Source organism: Dermacentor andersoni, chromosome 1 (genome assembly GCF_023375885.2).
Source record: "Dermacentor andersoni chromosome 1, qqDerAnde1_hic_scaffold, whole genome shotgun sequence".
NCBI classification, from domain to species: Eukaryota; Metazoa; Arthropoda; class Arachnida; order Ixodida; family Ixodidae; genus Dermacentor; species Dermacentor andersoni.
This window is the reverse complement of record NC_092814.1, coordinates 414375035-414398539: the sequence shown is the minus strand read 5'-3', so window position 1 is coordinate 414398539 and position 23505 is coordinate 414375035. Positions and strand designations below refer to the sequence as shown.

Sequence of the window (23505 nt, the reverse complement as noted above, 5' to 3'; positions counted from 1 at the left end):
CTAAAGAGGGAAAGAAAAAAAAAATGTTGGACTGTATAGCAGCGGACATCAATGAGCTAGGAAAAGGATGTGAGATAATTGTTTTAGGAGACATGAATGCGCATGTTGAAGATAAGGATGGGCACACAGACTCCACAGGTACGTAACATGCTGCTGGATATGTGTGAGAGGCATAACTTAGTTGTCTGTAACTCTACTGAGAAGTGTGACGGGATCATAACATGGGCGGTCGACACTCGACAATAGATTATGCGTTAATGTCACATAGGATGTACGATAGGTTAGGAGCCATGAATATAGATGAACAGGGCTCCAGAAGTATAGGTAGCGACCACAAACGTATCAAGTTGAGTTTTAAGAGGGAAACTAAGGCACGAACGACGCGTGAGGAAATGCCAGGTGTGCTTTTTTACTCAGAAGACCAAGTGAAAATAGCGGCCAACCAAATTGAAGAGGAAATATCAGAGGGTACTGAAATTGATTGGACTTACCCAAAGTTAATGAAACTATTGAGCTAGGTAAGGCGAGAGTCAGGAAAACAAGACAAGGGATACGAAAACTCAAGAGCTCGTGGGATGAAGAGGTTAAGAAGGCCGTAAAGAAACGTCAGGAAGCCTCCAGGGAACACAATTATTCCAAAAGTAAGGGAGAACCTGAAGCAGAAGTAGAGAGGAAATGGGTAAACTACATAAAAGGCAGAAGGGAAGCATCCTATTTGATCAACGAGAAAATCAAGGCAAAAGGGCCCCAATGACTGTCAGAAATAAGCATTAAAGAAATAAACAGGCAGCTAGGAAATTCTGGCAACATCTGAACTCATTGGGTAATAGGACAAGCCTAGAGCAGAGGTATATAGTAACAGCTCAAGGTTCTCGGTTAGAAGTAGAGGATGCAATGGATCATATAGGAACCATGATGAGGGAAAAATTTACAGAACAGACAAATGGTACATGCAGTATGTCGGAGGGGGATAGCCCGGTCAATCCACTGCTTTCGCTTGGACAAAGAGAGTGGGAAAGGGCCGAGAAGAGGGTACCAAGTAGCACATCGGCAGGCCCCTATAGTATTCCAATTATGTTAATAAAGAAATTGGGCCCGAAATCGAAGAAAGCATTAAGGGAGGTGGTGAGCAAAATGCTAATGGATGGTAAAGTGCCTTACGAATGGAGGCTAAGTAGGATGAGAATGATATATAAGGGAAAGGGGGACAAAGCTGTCATGAATAACTACCGGCCTATAACAGTGACGCCAGTGGTTTGCAGGGTGGCTACGCAGATTATAAAGGACAGACTGCAGGCATGGGTAGAGAACGAGGGAGTGCTTGGAGAGCTACAAAATGGGTTTCGGAAGCATAGGAGGCTAGAAGACAATCTCTTCTCACTAACACAGTGCATTGAAATAGATGAAAAGGAACACAGACCCCTATGGCTGGCTTTTTTGGATATCAAGGGAGCCTATGACAGTGTACTTCAAGAGGGCTTGTGGGGCATTCTGGAAACATTAGGAGTGCAAGATGGAGTAACCAATTTCTTAAAAGATATCTGTAAATGTAACCGGGTGATTATACAATGGGAAAAGCAGGTTTCGGAGCCTGTAATGATTCGGCGGGGGCTTAGGCAGGGGTGTTCATTGTCACCTCTGATGTTTATACTGTACCTACAAGGCTTAGAGGCCAAAATACAGCAAAACGGACTCGGCTTCAACCTATCATTTTTCAAACAAGGAAAATTGATTGAACAGTCATTACCAGGACTGATGTATGCGGATGATATTGTATTAATGGCTGACAATACAGAAGATCTGCAGGGATTGATGGACATATGAGGTACAGAAGGAGACAGATTAGGCTTGAAGTTTAGCAAAGAAAAATCAGCAGTCATGATTTTTAACGATAACATTTACGGAGAGCATAAGATACAGGGGGCCACGCTGGAGATAGTCGATAAGTACAAGTATCTTGGCGTGTGGATAAATAATGGCATTGAGTATCTGACAGAGTACGAAAAATGTGTAACGACTAAAGGTAACAAGTGCAGCGAATATGAAGAGTAGGGCACTGTGGAACTACAATAGGTACGAGGTAGTACGAGAGATATGGAAGGGGGTGATGGTTCCGGGCCTGACTTTTGCCAATGCAGTTCTATGTATGAGAGTAGAGACCCGGGCACAGTTGGAAACTAGGCAACGTGGTGCGGGTAGGCTCGCTCTGGGAGCACATGGCAAGACACCAAATCTTGGGGTGCAGGGGTATCTGGGATGGTCTTCTTTCGAGGGCAGAGATGCTAGTAGCAAGATAGCATTTGAGGAGCGATTGAGACAAAAGGGGGAAATGCGGTGGGCTAAGAAGGTTTTCAGTTACTTATACACGAGGAATGTTGACACAAGGTGGAGGAAGCGAACTAGAAAATTGTCAAGCACATACTTGGGCAGCAATGGGGGGACAGGTAAAGAATCATCTGTCAAGAAAAAGGTTAAGGAGAAAGAGAGGGGTATGTGGAAAACAGAGATGCAGACCAAATCAGCATTAGAGACATACAGGACGTTTAAGCAAGAAATAGCCAACGAAAATATTTACAATAGCTCTAAGGGAAGCTCATTGTTGTTTAAGGCCAGGACAGGTGTACTGTGGACTAAAACGTATCGAGCCAGATACCAGGAGATAGACTTGTTGTACGGGGCGTGTGGAGAGGAGGAGGAAACGGCTGAACACCTGATTCTTGCTTGTAAACAACTGCACCCTGCAGTTGAATGTAACGGGGAACTATTCAAAGCTTTGGGTTTCGAAGACAGTGAAAGTAAAATAGACTTTGAACAGGTAGAAATAACTAAACAGAGGATATCTGATTGGTGGATGTTATCAACGCAAAAGTAAAGGAGTAAATACATACACTCTAAAAACAGTTGCACTCCTTGGGGTGTATATTTGCCACACAACAATAAACGTCATCTGTCTTGTCCGCGCATTTCCTTTCTTTAACACGGCGAGCCCGGCACTTCCCAGTAACGAATGGCATGCGCATTATCAGCATGACATAGCATTTCCGACAGGAAAGTAACTAGCCCAGCGTTTTCAAGAAAGGAAATGCGGGCAAGACAGATGACGATTATGGTCATGTTGTAAATATACACTCCAAAGGGTGTAAACTTTTCTTATGGCGTTTTTCACTGGTCGATCTGGAGCGGCCACCGAAATCCTCGAGCGAGCGCTCGGGTTTCACAAATCCGGATCGGCCAGCGGAGCGTAAAAACGCTCCGCGGCGGATCACACAGGAAGTCTGCGTACACGTCGCACGCATCGCACGGACCGGTTCCGAAAACCATGCCCGACTTCCGTTCTGTCGTTTCCACGGCAACCAAACTCGCCGTCCCCCGTGTGTAATTTGACCGTGGCAGTCGCATAGTCCGTCATTTCCATGTCGCGCCCGCAAGGATTGTGCATGAACAATGTGCATAGAAGGCTTCGTACAGCACGTGCGTCACTTCATAATCGCTGTCGTCCGAGCTCTCATCGCTAAACGCGAGCGCTGCAGCAGCACCGAACGCAGCCATTTTGCGAAGCAACACAATGTTGTGCGTACCAACTGGGTACCGTTTTCGCTTGAAGACGGAAGTAACGCGAGCTATTTCCGCCCGAATCCGCGCCTCGGCGGCGGAGCAAGTGAGAGCGATCCGGCGCGGAGCGAGTTGATCCGAAACGACCAGTGGAACGCGCGAACCCGCTCCAGATCGACCAGTGAAAAACGCCATTAGAGTGTAGGTATCGCACACTCTAAAAACAGTTGCACCCTTTGGGGTGTATATTTGCCACACAACAATAATCGTCATCTGTCTTGTCCGCATTTCCTTTCTTTAACACGGCGAGCCGGTACGAAGCGCAGTACGAAGCGGTCGCTGATGTTGAAGTCATGACAGCAGAAAATGATCTGGAGCCAGATGTGAATGCCGGTGAGTGCTGTCCAGCCTTCTGAAAGCCGTGGTGTTGTTTGTTGTGCTCGTGGTGGAGGAAAGCAGTGAACGACAGTTTCGCTGGGAGCGAAAACGGCGCGTTGATGCGTGTGTTCATTTCCTAAGAGACGTTCACAATGACTTCGCAGCGCCTCACGTACAACGGAGCCCACACAGGCACTGTCTTTCGTGTTCGGTGCGGATGACAGTGGTCACGTGGTGAAATGAATTTGGATGATAGGGAGATAGCGCAATCTCCTGAGTTGAGCAGAGAGCTGGCACGTTTTGTTTATGACGATGTGCAAGGGGTGTGTCAGCATGGCGTAGTGGACACTGAGTTAGTGAGTGACCTAGTCAGCGGTTCTTTACCTAATGGCGACGTGGACTTGTCGCCTTCGGCCATTTTGTTGGAACACGAACAACGCCAACTCCAAAGCAGTGATGCACAAAGCACGCAGGACTCTGAATCTGACAGTGGCGACAGCAATGTGTTGACCATATGGCAGATGTTGCAAGCTTGAGCTGTTGAATCGCGCTGCGCTCAGGCCGCGGTCACGTCACTATTGGCAGTTCTGCGAAGCCACAGTTGCCTTTCGTCACTACCCTCGTCTGCTAGAGCTCTTTTGCAAACTCCAAAAAAGGTCCTTAACATCAAGGAGGCGGGAAACTTCACCATTTTGGCCTAGAGGCAGGGCTGCGGCAAACATTTCTTGGCCGTGCGCACTTACGGCACGCATTGTCCGACGGATATCCGATTTAGGTCCGCATGTCCGGAGCCGAGCTCAAACATCCGCCGGACATAGAGCGAACGTCCTTAAGCGGACGTCGCGAGCGGAACGTCCACGGGACGTTTGCGGTACTTACTATATCGGATGTATGTTGAGCCTGTCCGAAGCCGTGCCGGAACATCCACCGGACTTACAATAAGTATCCCAATGCGGACATTGCGACAGGGTCACCTAAGGGGTCGTTCGCAGTACTTAGAGCAATGGAGTAAGTTTTAAATTAAACCAGTAATTAATTTACGCGCTTCTCGCCCGGCCCAATTGAATTCCCACCGTAGAAGTGATAGGTATATATATACGCTGGAGTACGTGTGTGGACGTCGGCTGTACAATTAATTTTTAAGCTTGGCGGAGTGAGCGCGCAATAGCTAGATGCTCTAGTCCGCAGGTTAATTATTGAATTTATTACAAACGATGTGAATGAACGCTTCAGTTACGTGTTTCCATTGTAGGACTCCGGGCGTCTGCTACATATACGTGCAGCTAAGTTTTTACCGGTGTATTTCCGCAAAAAAATATTTCGTAAGATGTGTTTTTATGCGCCGTGCTTTATATGGTGGGAAGGCCAAATGGCTAAATTCATCGTGGGACGTCTTGTCCAAATCCAGGCGCAACGACGGCTAACACTCGATCGGTATGAATCCTAAATCTCGAAGGCCGTGCTGTTGCTGCCTGCATACAACAAAAGCGAATGCGAAGCCAGAAGACACCTTATGGAGGTCATGGAGATATGTTTGTCAACGATCCGCTCTCGTAAGGTCCATGTAAACGTAGCCTTTTAGTGGTGTTAAAAGCATGAATAGGCTACCTTGACGTCACTTTGGCTCTTGCAATCACCTCTGAAATCTTAGTGCGCAAAAACACTGCCTTCGAGATTCACTCGCTCACGCATACTACGCGTAACAAGCCGGGTCAATCCAGTTGTCAAGCTCCGCAATTCGCACCTACAGGCTTCGCATGGGCTTCCCGCCAACGTTCCCGCGCTCGCAGTTCGACCAAGTTTGTATAGATGTTCTGTGGTTCGACGCCGCGACGACTTTTCTTGGACACTGTTTCGGCATCGTCCTGTTGCACAGTAAGTATTTTTGCGAGTATTCCTTTTTGGATAAGTTTTTCTTCGTGTCAAGTGACGGTGTGTAGTGATAAGTGCGTCGGTAGGTGCCCCTCATGTTCAATTCAGTGCTCTCCGCCGGGCAGCGTATTTCCAACTGCTCGTAGGTACAACGGGGCGTGGAACTTGCGGAGACGACGGACGTTTGCGCGCATGCGCGAATGAGAGCGGGTGCGAGAGAGGAAATGTGGGGAGTTTTGCTCCTTGAAAATACGACTCTCCCTAGGTACTACGGAGGAGTTTCTTGGCGCGCGGTGTATGCGCTTGTCCCTAGGCGTGCCGGCAGAAGTCGCGGGGCGCGGTTGTGCTGAACATAGCATCGCAAGTTGGCGCTCGACGCAATCATATTTAATCGATCATGTTTTTACTAATGAAAACAACGTGTCATTATTTCGCATTATTGGCGGCGCCTCCAGGACACCAAAGCGGCAACGGGGATATCAAAGCTAGAAGCCGGACTGGTCCGTGGGTTGGGGCTCGCAGAGGCCTGCGCGTGCCAGGGGAGTATAAGATCGGCTGTCCGCTATCGCGGACAGCCAATGTTTTATGCGAACACCCCCAGGCACGCTTCGGCCTCTGCGGCCCCAACCCACGGGCCGCCCAGCTTCCAGCTTTGATCCCCCCGCTACCGCTTGGGTGCCCCGGAGATCCTGCGCCGCCTGCTTTAGTATAACCTCAGGTGCTCTCCTGAGGCCTCCGTTTGCCGGTTACATGTGCCCTCCTGGAGCAGTGCTTGTAAAAAATCCGATCTATCGTCACGACGAAAAAAGCGACCCGCGAACACCAGTCAGAACATTGTCCCTTCAGACACAGCGATCACCAAGCGGCGTCCGCGCCCACTGCCTCACCGCGCGGGCAGCCAGCGGCGGAGCGTATAAACCAACTCGACCGAACTCCGCAATGCCGGCATGTCTAGGGGACAAACGAATACAACGCGCTCTAAGAAACCTCCTCCGTAGTGCCTAGGCTGTCATATATTCAAGGAGCAAAAGCCCCCAGATCTTCTCTCTCGCGCCCGCTCTTACTCGCGCCTGCGCAGAAACGTCGAGCTCCGTCAAAAGTGGCACGCCCCGTTGTACCTACGAGCAATTCTAAATACGCCGCCGGGCACGTATGCGTGTAGTTGACGGAGAGGAGCTATGGAGCTTGAAAAGAAGCGGATCCGCATTGCTCAGCGAACTGGTCGGCAGTGTAAACAACTTGTAGACATCTTAGGCGAACGTGTGTTCTTGCCCAACAGTGGAACTTCGGCTGGAGTGGTGCCTTTGGATGTTAACTGTCCTAACGGAGATCGTAGCGCTCCTGATGAGTCTACCTCCGATGAGAACTGGTCAGAGCTGTTTTGTCGACCGCAGTCAGATATGCCAGTGTCGCGACGCAGTCCGTTGGCGTGACCGATACGACATTGCACCCAGATTCATCTGCTGCGGGTGGCGTTTGCGGCAATTTGCTCTATTTGCAAGACCTTGGGCCATCACCAGACGACACTTTGAGCAACAAGTCAGCTACCAGCGACAGTAAAAACCTTGGTAGAGAGTTACAGGCATGGGCCGTGAGCCACAGGATAGGAAGGGATGCGCTGAGTGACCTTTTAAAAATTTTGAGGCAGCATCCATGTCATTCGGCTCTTCCGAACGACGCCCGCACTCTTTTGAAAACGCCCCGAAGGTCGTGCTTCGAATGCCCTATTACTGTTCTTTCTCCCGGTCATTACTGTCATTTCGTGCTTCACAGAGGATTGCTGCATGCATTAAGTGGTTGTGGTCAGTTGCCAGAAAGACTGTTGTTGTCGTTTAATATTGACGGACTACCATTATCGAAAAGTTCCAACGTTCAACTTTGGCCGATACAGTGCCTTATTGCCAACTGCAACAAACAAACTCCATTTCTCGTTGGTGCATTTGTTGGGCCAAGCAAGCCAGAGTCTGCAAATGACTTTCTTCTACCATTTGTAACCGAGTTAAAGGGCTTGCTTGAAGATGGCCTAATCGTTAGTGGTTGCAGTATTACTGTATCAGTGAAGGCAATTATATGTGATGCTCCGGCGCGCTCATTCGTCCTTTCGACTAAAGGCCATTCTGGCTATAGTAGTTGTCCGAAGTGCACATGCGAAGGTTCTTACAGAGGAGGCAGGGTAGTTCTTCTGGAGACAGGTTGTGAAATGCGCACTGATAGCAGCTTTCGTAGACAACAAGATGTGGATCACCACAGGGGTACCTCTGTTCTTGTTGATTTGCCACTTGACACAGTGAGAGACATTCCAGTGGACTATATGCATTTAGTGCTGCTTGGTGTAGTAAAAAAACTTTTGATGCTTTGGCTGACTGGGCCACTGTCCATTCGTCTTGGCCCACTTGAGCGCAAGCTCATGAATGAGGCCAGTGAAAATTTGAAGCTGCACATTCCTATAGAATTTTCCAGAAAGACACGTCCTGTTACTGAAGTTGAACGATGGAAAGCTGCAGAACTCCGCCTCTTTTTGTTTTACACCGGCCCTCTTATACTGAAATCTGTGCTAAGCCCCAAGTTGTATGATAACTTCACAGTTCTGCATTCTTCACTCTCCATTCTCGCCAACAACGAATTGTGTTCTCAACATGCCGACTATGCTGGAGCTCTACTGAGGCACTTTGTTCACTCCTTCACTACAATCTATGGAGAAGAACACGTTTCATACAATGTCCATTGCCTTATACACCTTGCTGAAGATGTTAAGTTTCATGGTCCTGTTGACACATTCAGTGCTTTCCCCTTTGAAAATAACATGCGTCATATCAAAAAAGAGCTTCGAAAGCACAAGAAGCCATTACAACAATTACGAAATAGAATGTTGGAAAGGTTACAGCTGCCACATGTGTTTCTTGAAGGCCCAACAGATTTTGAGCTCATTCGCCCGCAGGACACTGGACCTTTGCCACCCGATTGCACTGGTCCTGAATTTGGTGCAGCTAGATGCGGCACTTTCCTGCTTAGTGGATCTACTGGCAACAATTGTGTAATGCTTGACGGTCACATTATTCTTGTGCAGAAGTTTTGCTATCTGAAATCATCAAACGAAATTTGCATTGTTGGACAAGAATTTAATCACAGAGAAGACTTTTACACATCACCCTTTGAGTCCTCACGAATAGGAATTTTTTTGGTCTCCACTCTGTCAAGAAATAAGGTGTGGCCTCTAAGGAATCCGAAGAAAATGTTGTTGCTGCCTCACGCCAGCCAGTACATAGTTCTTCCAGAGATCCACACCAACTGAATTGCGTAATTCGTGTGCTTGTTTTCATTTTACCAGTGGGTCTGCGTAACACTTGCCTTTCAGTTTTGTAATCAACGCTTCATTTAATTTGATGTTTCTGTTTCCTGTGAAGAAAAAGTGGTCTTTGTTCATGCAAAGTTCTCTTTCCAGATGGCTTATGCAATTGTCGATTTTATTAGTCGAAAAGAGGTAGAGGTTGTGCCATCCTCATGGATCTCGGACGACATATGCATGTGGCCTAAAGTACCATTGGACCGACTGACATCTATGATAAGAAAAAAACATCCATGCTCCTACTTGCCACCATGGCAAGGATACGAGGTCCAGGTGAAGGGGCTGTTTGGTAAGTGCCACTGTTGCTGCTCATCAACATGTATATATAATTGTTAACAGTTTTGTTTACTGCACATGGACAATGTAAGTGTATATGAATCCTTCCACATGGCCACTTCCTGTGTGCAAATACTGTTGTAATTATTGAGTGTTAGCCTGGTCTTCCAAAATTTCCTGGGGTCATACTACTTCCACCACATGCAATGATAGTTCACACTATGCATGCACAGTAGTTTTTGTTATGGATGGGCAAATATTCCAAGTTTGAATACAGCTGTTAACAGTTAACGGGTAAATTTCCATTCTATTAAACGAGGAAGTATTTCTACTCTATTTCAGTAGTTCCTCACAGTGGAGCAAAGGCTACGGGACCTGCGAGCGCAGATTTCTGCGCATCGAGATGTAGTGACATAGTTGGGAACCCACTGCATGACTAAGTGCCCTTGACAGGTGGTCTTGTGGGCAGGTGTTTACTTCGAAGCTTCTCTGCAGGTCTTAGCTGTGGTCGATTTTGCTTCGTTTTTTAATAAAATATTTATTCAGGCTCAATGATATTGAAAATAGTTATCTACTTTCTCAAATGAAAATGTGTAAAGAACAAAAAAGATTAATGGAACATTTCTCAAAGAAGACATTTGCATTAAAAACTACAAACAATTTACTGCTTTGATAGTAGCTAAATTCATACGGGCAGTCGCCACAGCTACAACACCATGGAGGACTTCCTCTTGGGCAGTGCTTTGTCCTTTGCAAAAATAATTTCTGCAGACTCACTTGTGTAATATCCTTCCTAGCTGCTGTTTGATGCAAAAGGAACCAATAAGTCAGCGTTTAACATGGTTGGAACAGTTAGCAAGGAGAGCGGTAAATGTGCACATATTCTAATTAAGAAAGTGCCTGCTCTTACGGATGTCTGTGTGCCCACCATGTACAAGTAGATTGTACAAGATGGATCATGAGGCAGCGCCACCATTTCATGGGACATGGTCGAGCGCTCCTTATGAACCCTCCGCTTCCGCCATTTCTGCTACCCTCCTCTGTACCATGAAATATCTTGGAAAACTAGCATCTTTTTGGTGTCAGAGTGAATATGGAATCAATTTTCTACCACTGATATCACAACAGCTGATCTCGCTGCTCACTTGCAGTCTTTGTAGATGCAGCCGCAACCTCTTCTGCAGCTCTCGCCACTAGCAGATGACAGGGCGTGGAAGAGCACTTTTAAGATTTGTTCGTCCTGCTGATTGGTCGGAGAAGCCTGTAGCTTTTTCTTTTTCCGAAATTCCTGGTCTTTTTTTCAGCAGCCATTTATTTAGCGTTTTTGGAAAGCTAGTTATGCAGCAGCCGTTCTTTCTTGGAGAGCTTGTTTGCAACCAGGCTGCAATGTTATTGAGAGGCTATTCATGCAGTTTTTGTAATGAAGACTGGTCATCTTTTGTTTAAAGCTGACCGTCTGTTCCCGATAGCAGTCCTTTCTGCACTAGTCAATACATGTGCGCCGCCAAACTATACCAAAATAAATATTCCTGCTGTAAATATATGCATCTGCGTTTGACTATTGGATGCTTGGTACTTAGTATTCGTATTCGAAAAAGTTCATATTCGTCTACCTCTAGTTTTTGGAAATCTCATAACTCGCTGTAGCACTATGACAATGCCAGTTTAGGTGATGATCTTCAGTACATAAGTAATTTGTTGCTATTGTTTGTTGAACTTCTAGGATCATATGATGAAGCGCGCAGGAAGTTGGACAAGTCGCAGTACACTTCAGACCTCGGGAGCGACTCTGAACCACCGCAAAAAAGAAGAACCCCAGCTGTTGTGTGGGACCCTTGCCAGTCGTCTGACAGCCAGCACTCTGAAGATTTGCCACCAGCGCCAGTGAACTTTCCCCAGGGTGAGTCTACCTGTTGTCATGCCCACTTTGTTAACCAAGTCTGCTTGTGGAACTCTATGCTTTACATGTTGTGTGAATTGTTTAACTGAATGTTGTCTTTACAGCAATTAAGTCTTCACTTGCAGACAGAACATTTCCTTCTTGCTCAGAAGGGAAGGGATATATTATCTTTGCGGTGTTGTGTGAACATCTAAAAGGGATAATTTGCTAGGTTTTTTATGATACTGCCTTTACAGTAAACATGTGCATGTCATAATTCTTTTTACCAATTTTTATAGATTTCCTTAAACCAGTGCAAAGCAAAATAGCAAGTATTTGCTTTTGTGTGCCATGTTAGTATATGTATAGAACAGGCTCTCCCTCACATCGTCATTAGATATAGTAGCATATTTATTCTGATATCGGTTACCCTCTTTTTTTAATTCTGCCCCCCAAAGAATCTTGACTTATATTCGCGAAGAAAGGTAGTAAAAGTACAAAGCTAACAGAGTTCCTCCGTCACGCCCACCGTAAAGCCAGTTTGGAGCTTATCCAGACTGGCTTTAAGAAACCTGCATATCCAATGCACTCGATGCCACTGAAAATGACGTTTCTGCATATGTAACATTAATTACTTAAACACCTTTCTTTCGAACTGCAGCTTTGTCTGCAGCTCATCCACATATCATAACAGCTCAAAGCTTTCTATTAGTTGGTATTCAGCTGTTGCTCTGAACCTGTAGACACTGCGGCACTGTAATGCTGTTGGCAGAGCTGCTGTCAAGCTTGTATAATTTCATCGTGTCTCTTGACACCCTGTCTTTGAATAGCTGCCTTCCCTGCATCGCCTTGCTCACCTGCATCGGTTGTGTCACCTCTGCCAGTGGCCTCACCCATGCCAGCAGCCTCGCCTCTTCCAGTTACGTCATGTGTGCCAGCTGCCCCACCTTTGCCAGCCATACCGCCAGTGCCAGCCGTAACACCAGTGCCACTTGCACCACCTTTGCCAGCTGCTTCGCCTGCCCCAGTCACATTACCACCACATGGTAAGCTGAACTACACAGTATTTTTTAGGGGCCACACTTCTGTGCGATTAAATTTATTTGTGAATCTCAACAGGACAAAAAAAAATTAATGTTTGCACAGCATGTAGCTGCGTCTGCTGCGCATGGCCTCCGGTATGGCAATGGCGTGCTCCATAGCGCAGTCTACTGTGGCCGCCGTGCCACAACGGGCCTTGTCGCCCCCGCGACATTGAACTTTTGGATGGGGCTTTGCCCTCTTGGCTTCTCCGCTGTGTAGCTTCCAGCATGCTAGCAGACATGAAAAGAGAGACAGCCAGCTATTGGTGCAATAGCTCCACTTGTAGTTCAAGGAGTCAAATAATTTTTTCACCATGAGATTTTTGGGATGACATACTTTGAAAGTGAGGCCTTTCGATGGTTAGTTAGGAAAGTGTCTCAGCGCCCCTGTAATATATGCTTTTGTGTATACTGGTTGCTCTCAAGTATTCTGTTAGTAAACAAAAGGCATTAGCTTCTTTTGACTTGTCTGCCATACCATTAAACTTGCAATGTGAGCATCTGTCTGAAGCGTAGTATATGGCTTTAATGCTTGTTCACGCACATCATGGTTGCTCTGTTGAAATCATTAACTTCTTCCTTTATTATTCAGAATTTCAATCACAGGTACTTCGGCTGTTAAACATCTTGAGGCTGACTGTACAGGAAATTTTGAGCAATCTGGATGCCTGTGTGGCTCAAGGCAAGGTGACCTCTGCACCCGCTGTACTAGTGCAGCAGCCGTTTGAGACGGTGGATGCCCTTCTGAACTTTGAAGCATCGCTTCGTCCAGAGGATGCTAATGTCCTGGTGAGCTGAAATATCAGTTAGCCGCAATGCTGCTCATGTGTACGCAGTCTCATAGAAAATGTGCCACCGGTCGACTAACATCACTTTGTGCAAAATTTCTTGAATGACCCTTTTTGGGGCTTTTCAGTTCTTTGGTTTCTTGTTCACATTCTTTGGTGGCATTATTTTCTCCCAGGGAAGTTATTAAGAATTTGCAAACATTCTGTCTGCCTTGTCAAAAATGGCACTGGCTGCATGTGTTGCCTATTTTATTGATTTATTTCATGTAAAGCTATAGATCTACTTTCTCTGCAAAGTGTGCATTGAAAGTGCAGAACTGTTAGGTGTGTGAAAATGATTTAGTGTAGGAATATTGAATCTGGTTGGCTATCTTTTGGTTTTCCAGGTCAACGAACTCGTGCAACTTGGGGGCCGGACCCCTAATGCGGCAGTGAAGCGTATGCTCATTTACCTGTTTGCCGACAAGCTGGCTGCTGAGTACTCATGGCATGGAAAAAAAGGAAAGCGGAAGTTTGCTGATCTTCGGCTGTGTCAGCATTTGTTCAGTATGTGTTTCCTTTTATGGAGTTAAATGCTCGTTTAGTCTTTAGTGTAACGCTTGCTTTACACGGTGCTTCACTATGTGTGAGAAACTTTACCCATGAGAAGAGTAACAAAATTGTTTAACAGTCAAATCAGATAAGGCAGCATAATGCATACCATCTTATGTGACACAACGATAGTGACAAAGAGCATCCCGCACCTGTGCTTGTTCTACCTCTCTGCTCTCTTGCTGGTGTGCCTATCTGTGTGTTAGCACTATTACATTAGCACACCACTTCTGCAACCAGTACTAGAGGGGAAAGTTTCCTTTGGGTTGTTTTCAAACTGCACTTTAGATGGGCAGTGTTCTATTCATTGATGTAAATTTGTTGCTTTGTTCCAGCTGCTGTCAGGAGGCGCTTCCCACAAAGTACAAGGGATGACGTTGAGTCAACCACTAAGTCATGGCTTCGTCATGCTCCTGAGAGGGCTAATGGAAGAGAGGGGGTCAGAGACACGTGAAGGTGAGGTTAAACTGGCAGCATATGAATGCTAGTTACATTGCTTTAATGTTTTCCCTACACTTATGTGCAGAAACTTTGTCCACGTCATTATGGCTCATATGTTGAGTTCTCCCAAATTTTCAGCATCTGCAAAAATGTATCAGCCTGCGTGTAGCAGTAAATATCAAGTATTTCTACTTTATAGTTTTAGAAGGTTTCGTTGCAAATTTTTTATATGGTTGCACTTAAGTCATGGTATTTGCTTAAGTCAAGGCATATAGATCATGTTAATTACAAATAAAGCTTGCCCCAACATTAAAACAAGATTTCCAATTGTTTTGTTTTTAAATGTCAGAACTACCATATTTACGTGTCAACATAAACATGCATATGGTTTGATGGGATACGGTTGCTAACTAAAAAAACAGAATTGGGCTAATAGAGCAAGTTGCAACACTTCACATGACTTGAGGTGGTGCTAGTTAATTCATACTTGCAAGTAATAAAGAAGGGATTGAGTTGTTTCCATGCCTTCTTATTGCTTGCAAGTTGGCAATGTATGTCCAAGTGCTACATGTTTGGCTTATACGCAGCAGAAACCTTGGCTGATGTTTCATACCTGCAGAAAATTTAGGCAGATTCTTCTGAAACAGCTCTAAAAATATGTTTAATGTAAATACATGAAGATAGCGTGTGAAATTTATTTGAAATATAAATTAAAGCCACTTCATACATTTGCTCAGGTGTTTAAAATATGCTATGCACAGTTATACCCCTGTCACACTGGGCGTTTTAATGTCATTCGAATGAAATGGCATTAGCATTGAGTTACATTATTCGGCTACTACACAGTGATATTTAATGTCATTAGCACCGAATGACTTCCGCACTCGAATGATTTCGAGAAACTCATTGGGCTTCGCACTCGGAGCGAATGTGTACTCTCAACCCCAGAAACAAAGCAAAACAGGACAGAGCGTTTGCAAATTAAAAGCCGTACTCGTAAAGAAATAATAACTTTTCCGTGTTTTAACCCTTTTGCTGTCGGACCTTTCTGGCCGTGACGCACCCCCAGTGTCGGCTTGGTTGCAGGGAACGAGCATAACAGAGAATGAACATAGCAATTTATTTTTGATTATGATTGGTATACATATAACATAGTTAATGGAATATGCACATTTCAGTGCTCTGCAGCTGTTGTTGGTAAACATCATCATCAGCCTGACTATAACCATTCAACATCCGAATCTGACGATGCGGAACTCACCTCTTTCTCGCATGAGACGCTGTCCTAGTCCAAATCCGAGCTCTGCTCGTATTCTGAATCGGAAGAGCCACCGCTCCAATGAGCAGACGAGCATGCTCAGCCATCCGAAAGTAAGCAGGGAGGATGCGCTTTCAGTCGCCCGCACAACGGAGAGAAATGGGACGTTTTGTGATCAAGAAGACAGAGGGAAATGGAAAAAGGCTAAAACAAAGTTCGAGGGGCTTTACGTTTACTGCTGCAAGTTGGAAGCAAGGGTGCGGCGAGAGAGCGAAAGCAGCAATCGAGTCACTCTTTTCGGAGAGGCAAGGGCGCGTGCCCCTGAACTTGACGCGCCGTAGCAGGCACAGCAACAGAAGAAAAATAAAAACCTTCAAACCAGCGGAGATGGCAGAACAACCCTTGAACCCATAACCACACGCGCGCGACGCATGATCCAGTGAACGTGCCACCCAGTAAAGAGAGAGGGCGAGTGGCAGTCGCACCATACTCTTCAATACATGCAACAACACAGTGTGGGACGAAAATACGAATTTGTTGAAAGATTCAGCAGATGGCGCGGCCAGTCCAGGAGCGCCAGCTTAGCGCTCAGGCGCGAAATTTTGAGCGCACTATAGAGAATGTCCCGGTACGTCAGTGACACTGTGGGGGGAAGCGCGAAGACATACCGGTACGTCCGTGACAGCAATAGGGTTAATGGACTTTTTACTTTAAAGAGAAAAAATCTGTTCGGCAGACTGTCGCAAAATTTTGTTACTCTCTAGCTCAGCAGTGTCTGGCCGCCGCCCATGCCACCGCCACTCTGCTCGTCAGCCATATTGTAAACACTCGGGCTCCTGGTTGCATGTTTTGGTTAATCCGGCACCAAGAACTTTATCTGCACATATGCTAGCACTTTATACCCAACTTGTTCTACTTTAGTCGCCATGTTTTTTCGGGATGATCGCCACCGAATGACATTAATTTTTCGAGTGTGGCACCTCCACGGGCGAATGACGTTCGTTGCACGAAATGCCATTCGATTCGAATGAGATTAAAACCCCCAGTGTGACAGGGGTATTAGGCATAGCTACGCCTAACTGTGCATTAGGCATAGGCATGGCTATGCAACTCTTTGATTAGCCCATCACTTAATTGAGCCTGAAAACAACTTGTGTTGATTTGTTTCTGCCTTTTATCTGTACATTAAATAACATACAGTGGCTGTTATCAGTGCGTATTAGCTGTACTGTCTTCATCTATCTTTGCATAGGAAAGATTGGATTGCTACATTTAATGCACAAAAATTTAAGTATACCTGGGCTTTGTTTTAGTTATGTTTTGAAGTATGTAAATAGCAACACTGACGCTTATTGTAGAGCATCTCGTTTTCTGTTTTTTCTAGCTTTTTTTGCAGAAGAGTCATGTAGTGTAAAGGACGTTGCATGATAAATTCGCACTTAATGAGCCACTGTAGTGGGTGCTGGTTATGGCTTGGAAAAATACCCAAATATAAAGCAGGAGAGATTGCAATTCTTTCAACTATACAATGTTATTCAAAGTAGCAGATCTCATACGTTGTAGGACAGTTATCTATAAGCTTATTGATAATGAGATCTAACCTAAAGAAAATGATAGGGTTTTACATGCGAAAACGACGATGTGATTATGACGCACACCGTAGTGTGGGACTCCGGAATAATTTAGACCACTTGGGGTTCTTTATAATGTGCACCTAAATCAAAGTACACGGGTCCTTGCGCATTTCGCACCCATTGATATGCAGCTGCTGTGGGCGGGATTTGATCCCGCGACCTCATGCTTAGCAGCGCAGCACCATAGCCACTAAGCGACCACAGCGGGTCATCTAAATTAAGGTTTCTGTCAAATTTGGACATCATAACGATTAAACTGAAGCTATTTCTGTGGGCACCTGTGTTCTTAAAGAGCTGTGTTAGTGTGCTGATGTCATGTCAGTGTGACAACTTCAAAGGAAAGTGGCAACAAGTGGATTGCATTGTTGAAATTGTAAGGTCTTCTGGAGTATTTGAGCACAAAGGCAGGAACAAAAGCTGTGACATGAGAAGGTCGACAAGGCTTCAAGCATGAGGAGGAATTGAATGTTGGAAACCTCTTCAACCCTAAACATTATGGCATCTCGACATGTAGCTGCTCCAAAATGCATGTTTTTTCTCCACATCTTATTAGTACTGTTGGTGTATTACTCAGCCACTCCAGAACACATTCCAGGGACGATTACCTAACCCATTTGCTGCCACTTAGTGTTTTCCTTCAGGTTTCTAACAATGCATGCTTGCATGACATGTACAATTGCACTGACCATATAAAAATTATATACAGAATTGAAAGAGCTGCCACAAAAACGGGCTCTTCTGTCAGAACGGTGGCTCTCCTTTTCTGAGCTTCCACAACCAAACCACAGCAACTTCTTTATTTTTTTGTTCTCGCTCTACTTCTGCACCCACGATTTCATGGCGTATACACTGTCACACAGCTTGGTCTTTTCCTGAAGCGCATGAGGAAGGTTTTGTAGAAAAATTTGTAAAGCGCAAGTGAAGTTCGCGTCAAATTATGTAAGATATCTAAAAATGCGGGCGCCTCTCATTGCTAGTAGACACGCCACGATGGCTAGCGTCGATGCTGTAATTACGCCACACACACATCAACTTGAGGGCTAGGTTATAGTGTACGGTTGTTTATTTATACAGAAATATATAAGGGTGGAGGGGTTCCCTTTCAATAATATACATGATCCCATCCACCCATATCTATCAATTCATGACAAAGGAAACTCCTTTCTTTATTAAAAATCACAGTTCCAATGTCGAGCACCGATTTGGTCCTGTTGCAGAGAGCAAATCACACCCCCATCCGCAAAAATCAGTAGATCTGGGTTCGATCCCTCCACCTGGATACCGTGTTGCTCGAATAATGATCGCGCCCCTGAATTTTGTCGTCAAAATTCGATTTTTTTTATTTTCTGTGTAATGATCGCACCCCGAACTTGCCGCAGCGATATGTTGTGGGCCAAGTCTAGCTAATATTGATCACGCTTACCATCTGTCGAATGCTACGCGAACGACTCCTCAAGACAAACCAAGCAGTCTGCACGCACCAAACATTAAGCAGATGCCTCATTTCATTACTTGCATCACTTTCCGCACGTCCATGACTAAAAAAGAAAGCTGCAACCAAACCTGCCATTATTATGTGTAGGCTTTATAATGGTTGTCAACAACAAAAAAGGCGTTTTTCGATTCTTCTCATCTGCACTTGTGGGCACGCAACAAATCGCGAGCGGCAACAATGGTAGCCACGTTTACACTGATACGTTAAAAGTGTACCCTATTCATGCGCTGACGCTTGTAACACAGCTAAGATATTCACCCACCCTTAGAGGAAACGTGCCGTATTAGGATAGTAGTGAAGACAGACGCCACAGTTTCCGCAGCATGCCGGCCATGTATTTCTATGTCACTGGCAGCTGAGAGCACCCATCTGTTTCTGTCCGCTCAAAGTGGACATGGCTGTTATTGCCGCAAACTTGCTGATATTAACATTATTATTCATTACTGATACGGAAGAAACTGTTTCAATGCACGTAATGTGCTCACGAGAATAATAAAGCATCGCGTTCGGCTTGCTCCGCCGGCCGCAATTTTTGTTTTGGTGTCCCGCAGCAAACGCGGGACGAAAATTTTTTCTTTTCGCAGGAAATTTAACCTGCGTAATGATTGCACCCCTGATTTTGCGTCAATTTTTCTGACAAAAAGGTGCGATCATGCGAGTAAGTACGGTCATTTTTCTTTAACCCAATTGCTGCAATTGGGTGGATGGCATAATGTCTAATTTTCTATGTGTGCTGCCACGAATACTAATGTTAAAAATGCTGCATCATTACTGCATTGTCTGTGAGGTTTCAAAATGCTTAGGTATACTGCTACCTGACATACTATCCTACTGCTTATCTTTATCATTTCTCCTCATACTGCCCTTTTTTTCTTTCTCCTCCCTCTGAGCAGAATAGCAGACTGGAGGACTATTGCTTCAAGCCTTTTTGCGGATGAGGTGTCTTCTAAAACCATGTGTTCAAGATGCCATCAATTCTCTTCAAGTACTCGAGCTTGTGTCCAAAAACATCATTAGGTGCATTTTTGTTCCATGGAGTGTTTTATGGGTACTGAAGGTTTTTCAGTTCCAATTTATTCTAGACCAATGACTTCTGTTTTAGTCAAGTGAGATGCTTTGAAGCTTTATAATTTGTGTCCACTATTGCAGTATGTATTCAAGCAACCCATGTTTCATAGCACCTCCAGGTATTGTACTGGGCTTTATGTTCTGCAGAAGACTTGTACTTACAAGATCTGTATTTTACTTGCATATATCAGAGCTGCAGAATGTACTCTAGTTGCATAACTTCCATTTAGGAGCCACGAGCTTGTTTCTAGTGCAGATGTTCCTTTTAAACACTGTGAATTGTTTTCAGGTATCACATTTTGCGTTTAAGGACTACGGACATTTTTTTTTTTTTGTATGCAGTGAAGTTCTTACAACTCTAAACGCTAGAAAAAATTATGGCAAGCCTCACGGCGTCCTAAATAATTCAGTCTAATGCATTTCCCACAGCCAGACTTGGTTTTGGTAATGGGAAGTGGTCACACAGAAGCAACACATCATGAGGGTTCGACACTCACTCCGGCTTGCTCAGTCATCTGCTTGCTGCTACATAGGTCCTCAGCCGGTAGGCAGCATAAACGGCGACAGCAAATAGAAGTGTCAAAGCCTCATAATGTGCTGCTCCCGTGTGGCCACCTTCTGATGACCAAAACCGAGAATGACTGTGGAAAATGCATTATGCCAAATTCTTTAGCGTGCTGGGAGGCGTGCCAAGCATTTTTCAAAAGGTTGTAGTTGTAGGACTTTAGTTGAAAACTAGAAGATCAATACTAAAAATAAGCTGCATTCCTTTAACAGATGTCTTCTTGCTATTAGGCAATTACTGCTATTTAAAAAGTTGAAAACTGCATTGATTCTCAATAACTCACCTTATGATCCTAGTCATGACCTGTGTCCTATTTCTGCAAGTTGCATTAAAGCACCACTGACCATGCTTAAACACCACTACTGCTAGTCACATCATGGTCCCAAGTGTTCTATTCTAGGGCCTACAGTTTGTGTTGTAATATCCTGAGTAGTGCTTTGTTTTAAAAAGGTTAAACCTAGTTGCATTATGGCTTTGCTTAAAGAGTGGCAGTCTCTTACATTATTTCATGTACCAAGCGGGTGTTTTACTAGTGTGAATTTGCTGCAGTTTTGGAAGATGTATATTTTACATTATGGCATTGTTTAAAGAGCGGCAGTCTAGTTACATTATTTCATGTACCGAGCGGGTGTTTTACTACTGTGAGTTTGCTGCGCTACTTTGAAGATGTATATTTTACAATATGGCATTGAAAGTGTGGTAGTCTAGTTACATCATTTCATGTACCAAGTGGGTGTTTTACTACTGCGAGTTTGCTGCGCTATTTCAAAGATTGATATTTTACATTATGGCATTGTTTAAAGTGTGATAGTCTAGTTACATTATTTAATGTACCAACTGTGTGTTGTACTACAGCGAGTTTGCTGCTATGTTTTGAAGATCTATATATTTTGTACCTTCGAGCTTACATTTCTGAAATAAAAGTATTAAAACCTCCGTGTAGGTCATGGAATTCTTAGTTTTCAGCTATGCTTGCATGGTTTTAAGAGTGAAAAGCATGTAAAAAGTGATTAGTGCCTAAATTTAGGTCCGCAAGCTTTCTGCAGGAAATATCCGAATATCCGTCTTTGGATGTCCCAGGGACCTACCTGTCTATGTATGTTAAAAGGTCTGGCTACGGATGGTCCACTGGATGTCCTTCAGATGTATCGTGGAGGTAAATGGATGTCCGCAGGACATCCGGATGTCCAGAAAGAAATGTCCCTTGGATGTTCTATGGACGAAAGTGTGCCGTCTCGGCAGGCATATATATATGCCTGCCGAGCTTAGTCTTAGCTTTAACATTGATGGTCTGCCACTAGCGAAAAGTTTGAGAGACCAATCCTGGATCATCCTCGGCTGCATCCGAAATTTTGAAGACGGAGAACCATTTGTTGTCAGTGTTTTTTTCGGCAAAACCAAACCGCAAGATGCAAATGAATTCTTGCAGTGCTTTGTTGAGGAAACCAAAGAACTGTTGGTGGAAGGCCTTCCTGTTCATGATGCATCAGTTCCTGTGAAGCTGCATAGCTTAATTTGTGATGCACCTGCTAAAGCCTTTAGCCTTTATATCAGGACCCACACAGGATATTTAAGCTGCACAAAATGCACCGTCAAGGGAATGTATAGAGCAGGAAGAGTTTGTTTCGCGCCTTTTGCTATATAGCACCCTCCGTACTGATAACAGTTTTCGCAACCAGAGTCGGGAGCAACACCACACAGGCCGCAGTATTTTGGAGGAACTCCCAATAGATATAAAGGATGTGCCTTTGGAATACATGCACCTTGTCTGCCTATGTGTCATGCAAGAACTCCTTGTTCTGTGGGTGCGCGGGCCGAAAGAAGTGAGACTTTTTTATTTATTTATTTATTTATTCATACTGTCGGCACAAGCCACGACAGGAGTTGCGGTTACATTGCTGTCATCAAACTAGACAGAGTAGATGTTTAAACAATTCAATACAAAGCAATCAGGATAGGAAGGCACAGCATATAAACAAATATGAAGCAATAAACAACATGAGTCACAATGAATAATTTATAGCACTACCTGGGTCTAACGAAAAAGTAATGCGCCGAAACAACTGCAACCGACAAACAGCTAACAATAAAACGTATTCTCAACCGCTTACAAGTAATTGGTAACAACCTTTACAAAATATTGTAAATCAGTACATTCTACTATATCGTGGCAAGTTGTTCCAATCGTCTATGCTTCGAACCAGGAACGAATTTTTGAAAATGTTCTATAATTAAGTGGTATAATATGTTTTGGATGCTTTGTTCTGGGGTAAGCAGGTCTCTCTAATGTGATGTGTTTTTCTAAGTCTACTTTATAGTCTCCGCTTAATACGCGAAAAAAGAATGTCAGCCTGTTAAGCTGCATTTTTTGCTTGACAGTCATGAGGCCAGCTCTATTTCTAAGTTCGGTGACGTACTAGGTTCTAGCGTATGTGTTAAAAATAAACCTTAAAGCCCTGTTTTGTACGCGCTCACATGTTAGTGCGTTTTGAGCGTACGACTCGCAAACATGGCTTAATTGCATAAGTCAGTACAGGAAGTACAGTCATTTTGTAGGCCATTGTTTTTACCTCTGGGTTGGCGTCGTGAAGTTTTCGTCGTAATGACCAAAGTGTACACGTGGCCTTATTACAGATGTTGTCGACATGTACCGATCAGTTCAAATCATGTGTGAGATGAATTCCTAGGTATTTAAATTTCTTAACCTCAGCTAATTCGGCTCCGTTAATGCTGTAGGGGAAAATTAAAGGATCTTTTTTACGCGTCATACGCATACAAACAGTTTTTGATGCATTCAATTCCATTTGCCATTCATCACACCAAAGACTGACTTTTTGTAAATGGTTACTAAGCTCCTGTTGATCATTAGGAGAAATTTTAGCATATATAATGGTGTCATCTGCATAATGCTTGATGGATATTTGCGGCGAAAAACCTGCTCCCATATCACTAATATAAATGGAAAAAAGTAAAGGGCCTATAACAGATTCTTGTGGCACACCCGATCGAACTGATTTATTGGTACTGCAAAAAGAATTTAATGAAACAAGTTGTTCCCTTTCTGACAAATATGCCTCAATCCATTTTAATAGCTGGGTATTACCTAAGAAATGAGACAGCTTCATAAGCAGCTTTCTATGGGATATTCTGTCGAATGCTTTGCAGAAATTGATAAAGATCATATCTATTTGACCCCTTCCATCAATACATTGACCGATTTCATGCGTAACTTCAGTGAGAATAGTGACTGTGGAGTACCCTCGGCGAAAGCCATGCTGGT

At 44.5% G+C, this 23505-nt stretch overlaps 1 protein-coding gene across 2 annotated transcripts; it reads left to right on the top strand.

Moving 5' to 3' along the window:
• Nucleotides 1–6436: 6436 nt before the first annotated feature.
• LOC126518484 (uncharacterized) lies at nucleotides 6437–21161 on the top strand. 2 transcript variants are annotated; one of them, XM_072285891.1, is made up of 7 exons: nucleotides 6437–9437; nucleotides 11148–11324; nucleotides 12188–12349; nucleotides 12978–13174; nucleotides 13560–13719; nucleotides 14100–14220; nucleotides 19486–21161. In XM_072285891.1, the coding sequence occupies exons 1-6, from the start codon at nucleotides 9245–9247 to the stop codon at nucleotides 14216–14218; spliced, it is 1008 nt and encodes a 335-aa protein (XP_072141992.1). In that variant the 5' UTR covers nucleotides 6437–9244; the 3' UTR covers nucleotides 14219–14220; nucleotides 19486–21161. The 2 variants fall into 2 exon arrangements, with proteins under 2 accessions (XP_072141992.1, XP_072141991.1); XM_072285890.1 differs by having other exon boundaries at nucleotides 6438–9437; nucleotides 12134–12349.
• Nucleotides 21162–23505: the final 2344 nt, after the last annotated feature.

Coding starts and splice junctions, on each gene's coding strand:
- LOC126518484 (XM_072285890.1), top strand. CDS start 9,245: ATGGCTTATGCAATTGTCGATTTTATTAGTCGAAAAGAGGTAGAGGTT. Junction 12,350..12,977: donor AGTCACATTACCACCACATG/GTAAGCTGAACT, acceptor TTTATTATTCAG/AATTTCAATCACAGGTACTT. Junction 13,720..14,099: donor GCTGTGTCAGCATTTGTTCA/GTATGTGTTTCC, acceptor GCTTTGTTCCAG/CTGCTGTCAGGAGGCGCTTC.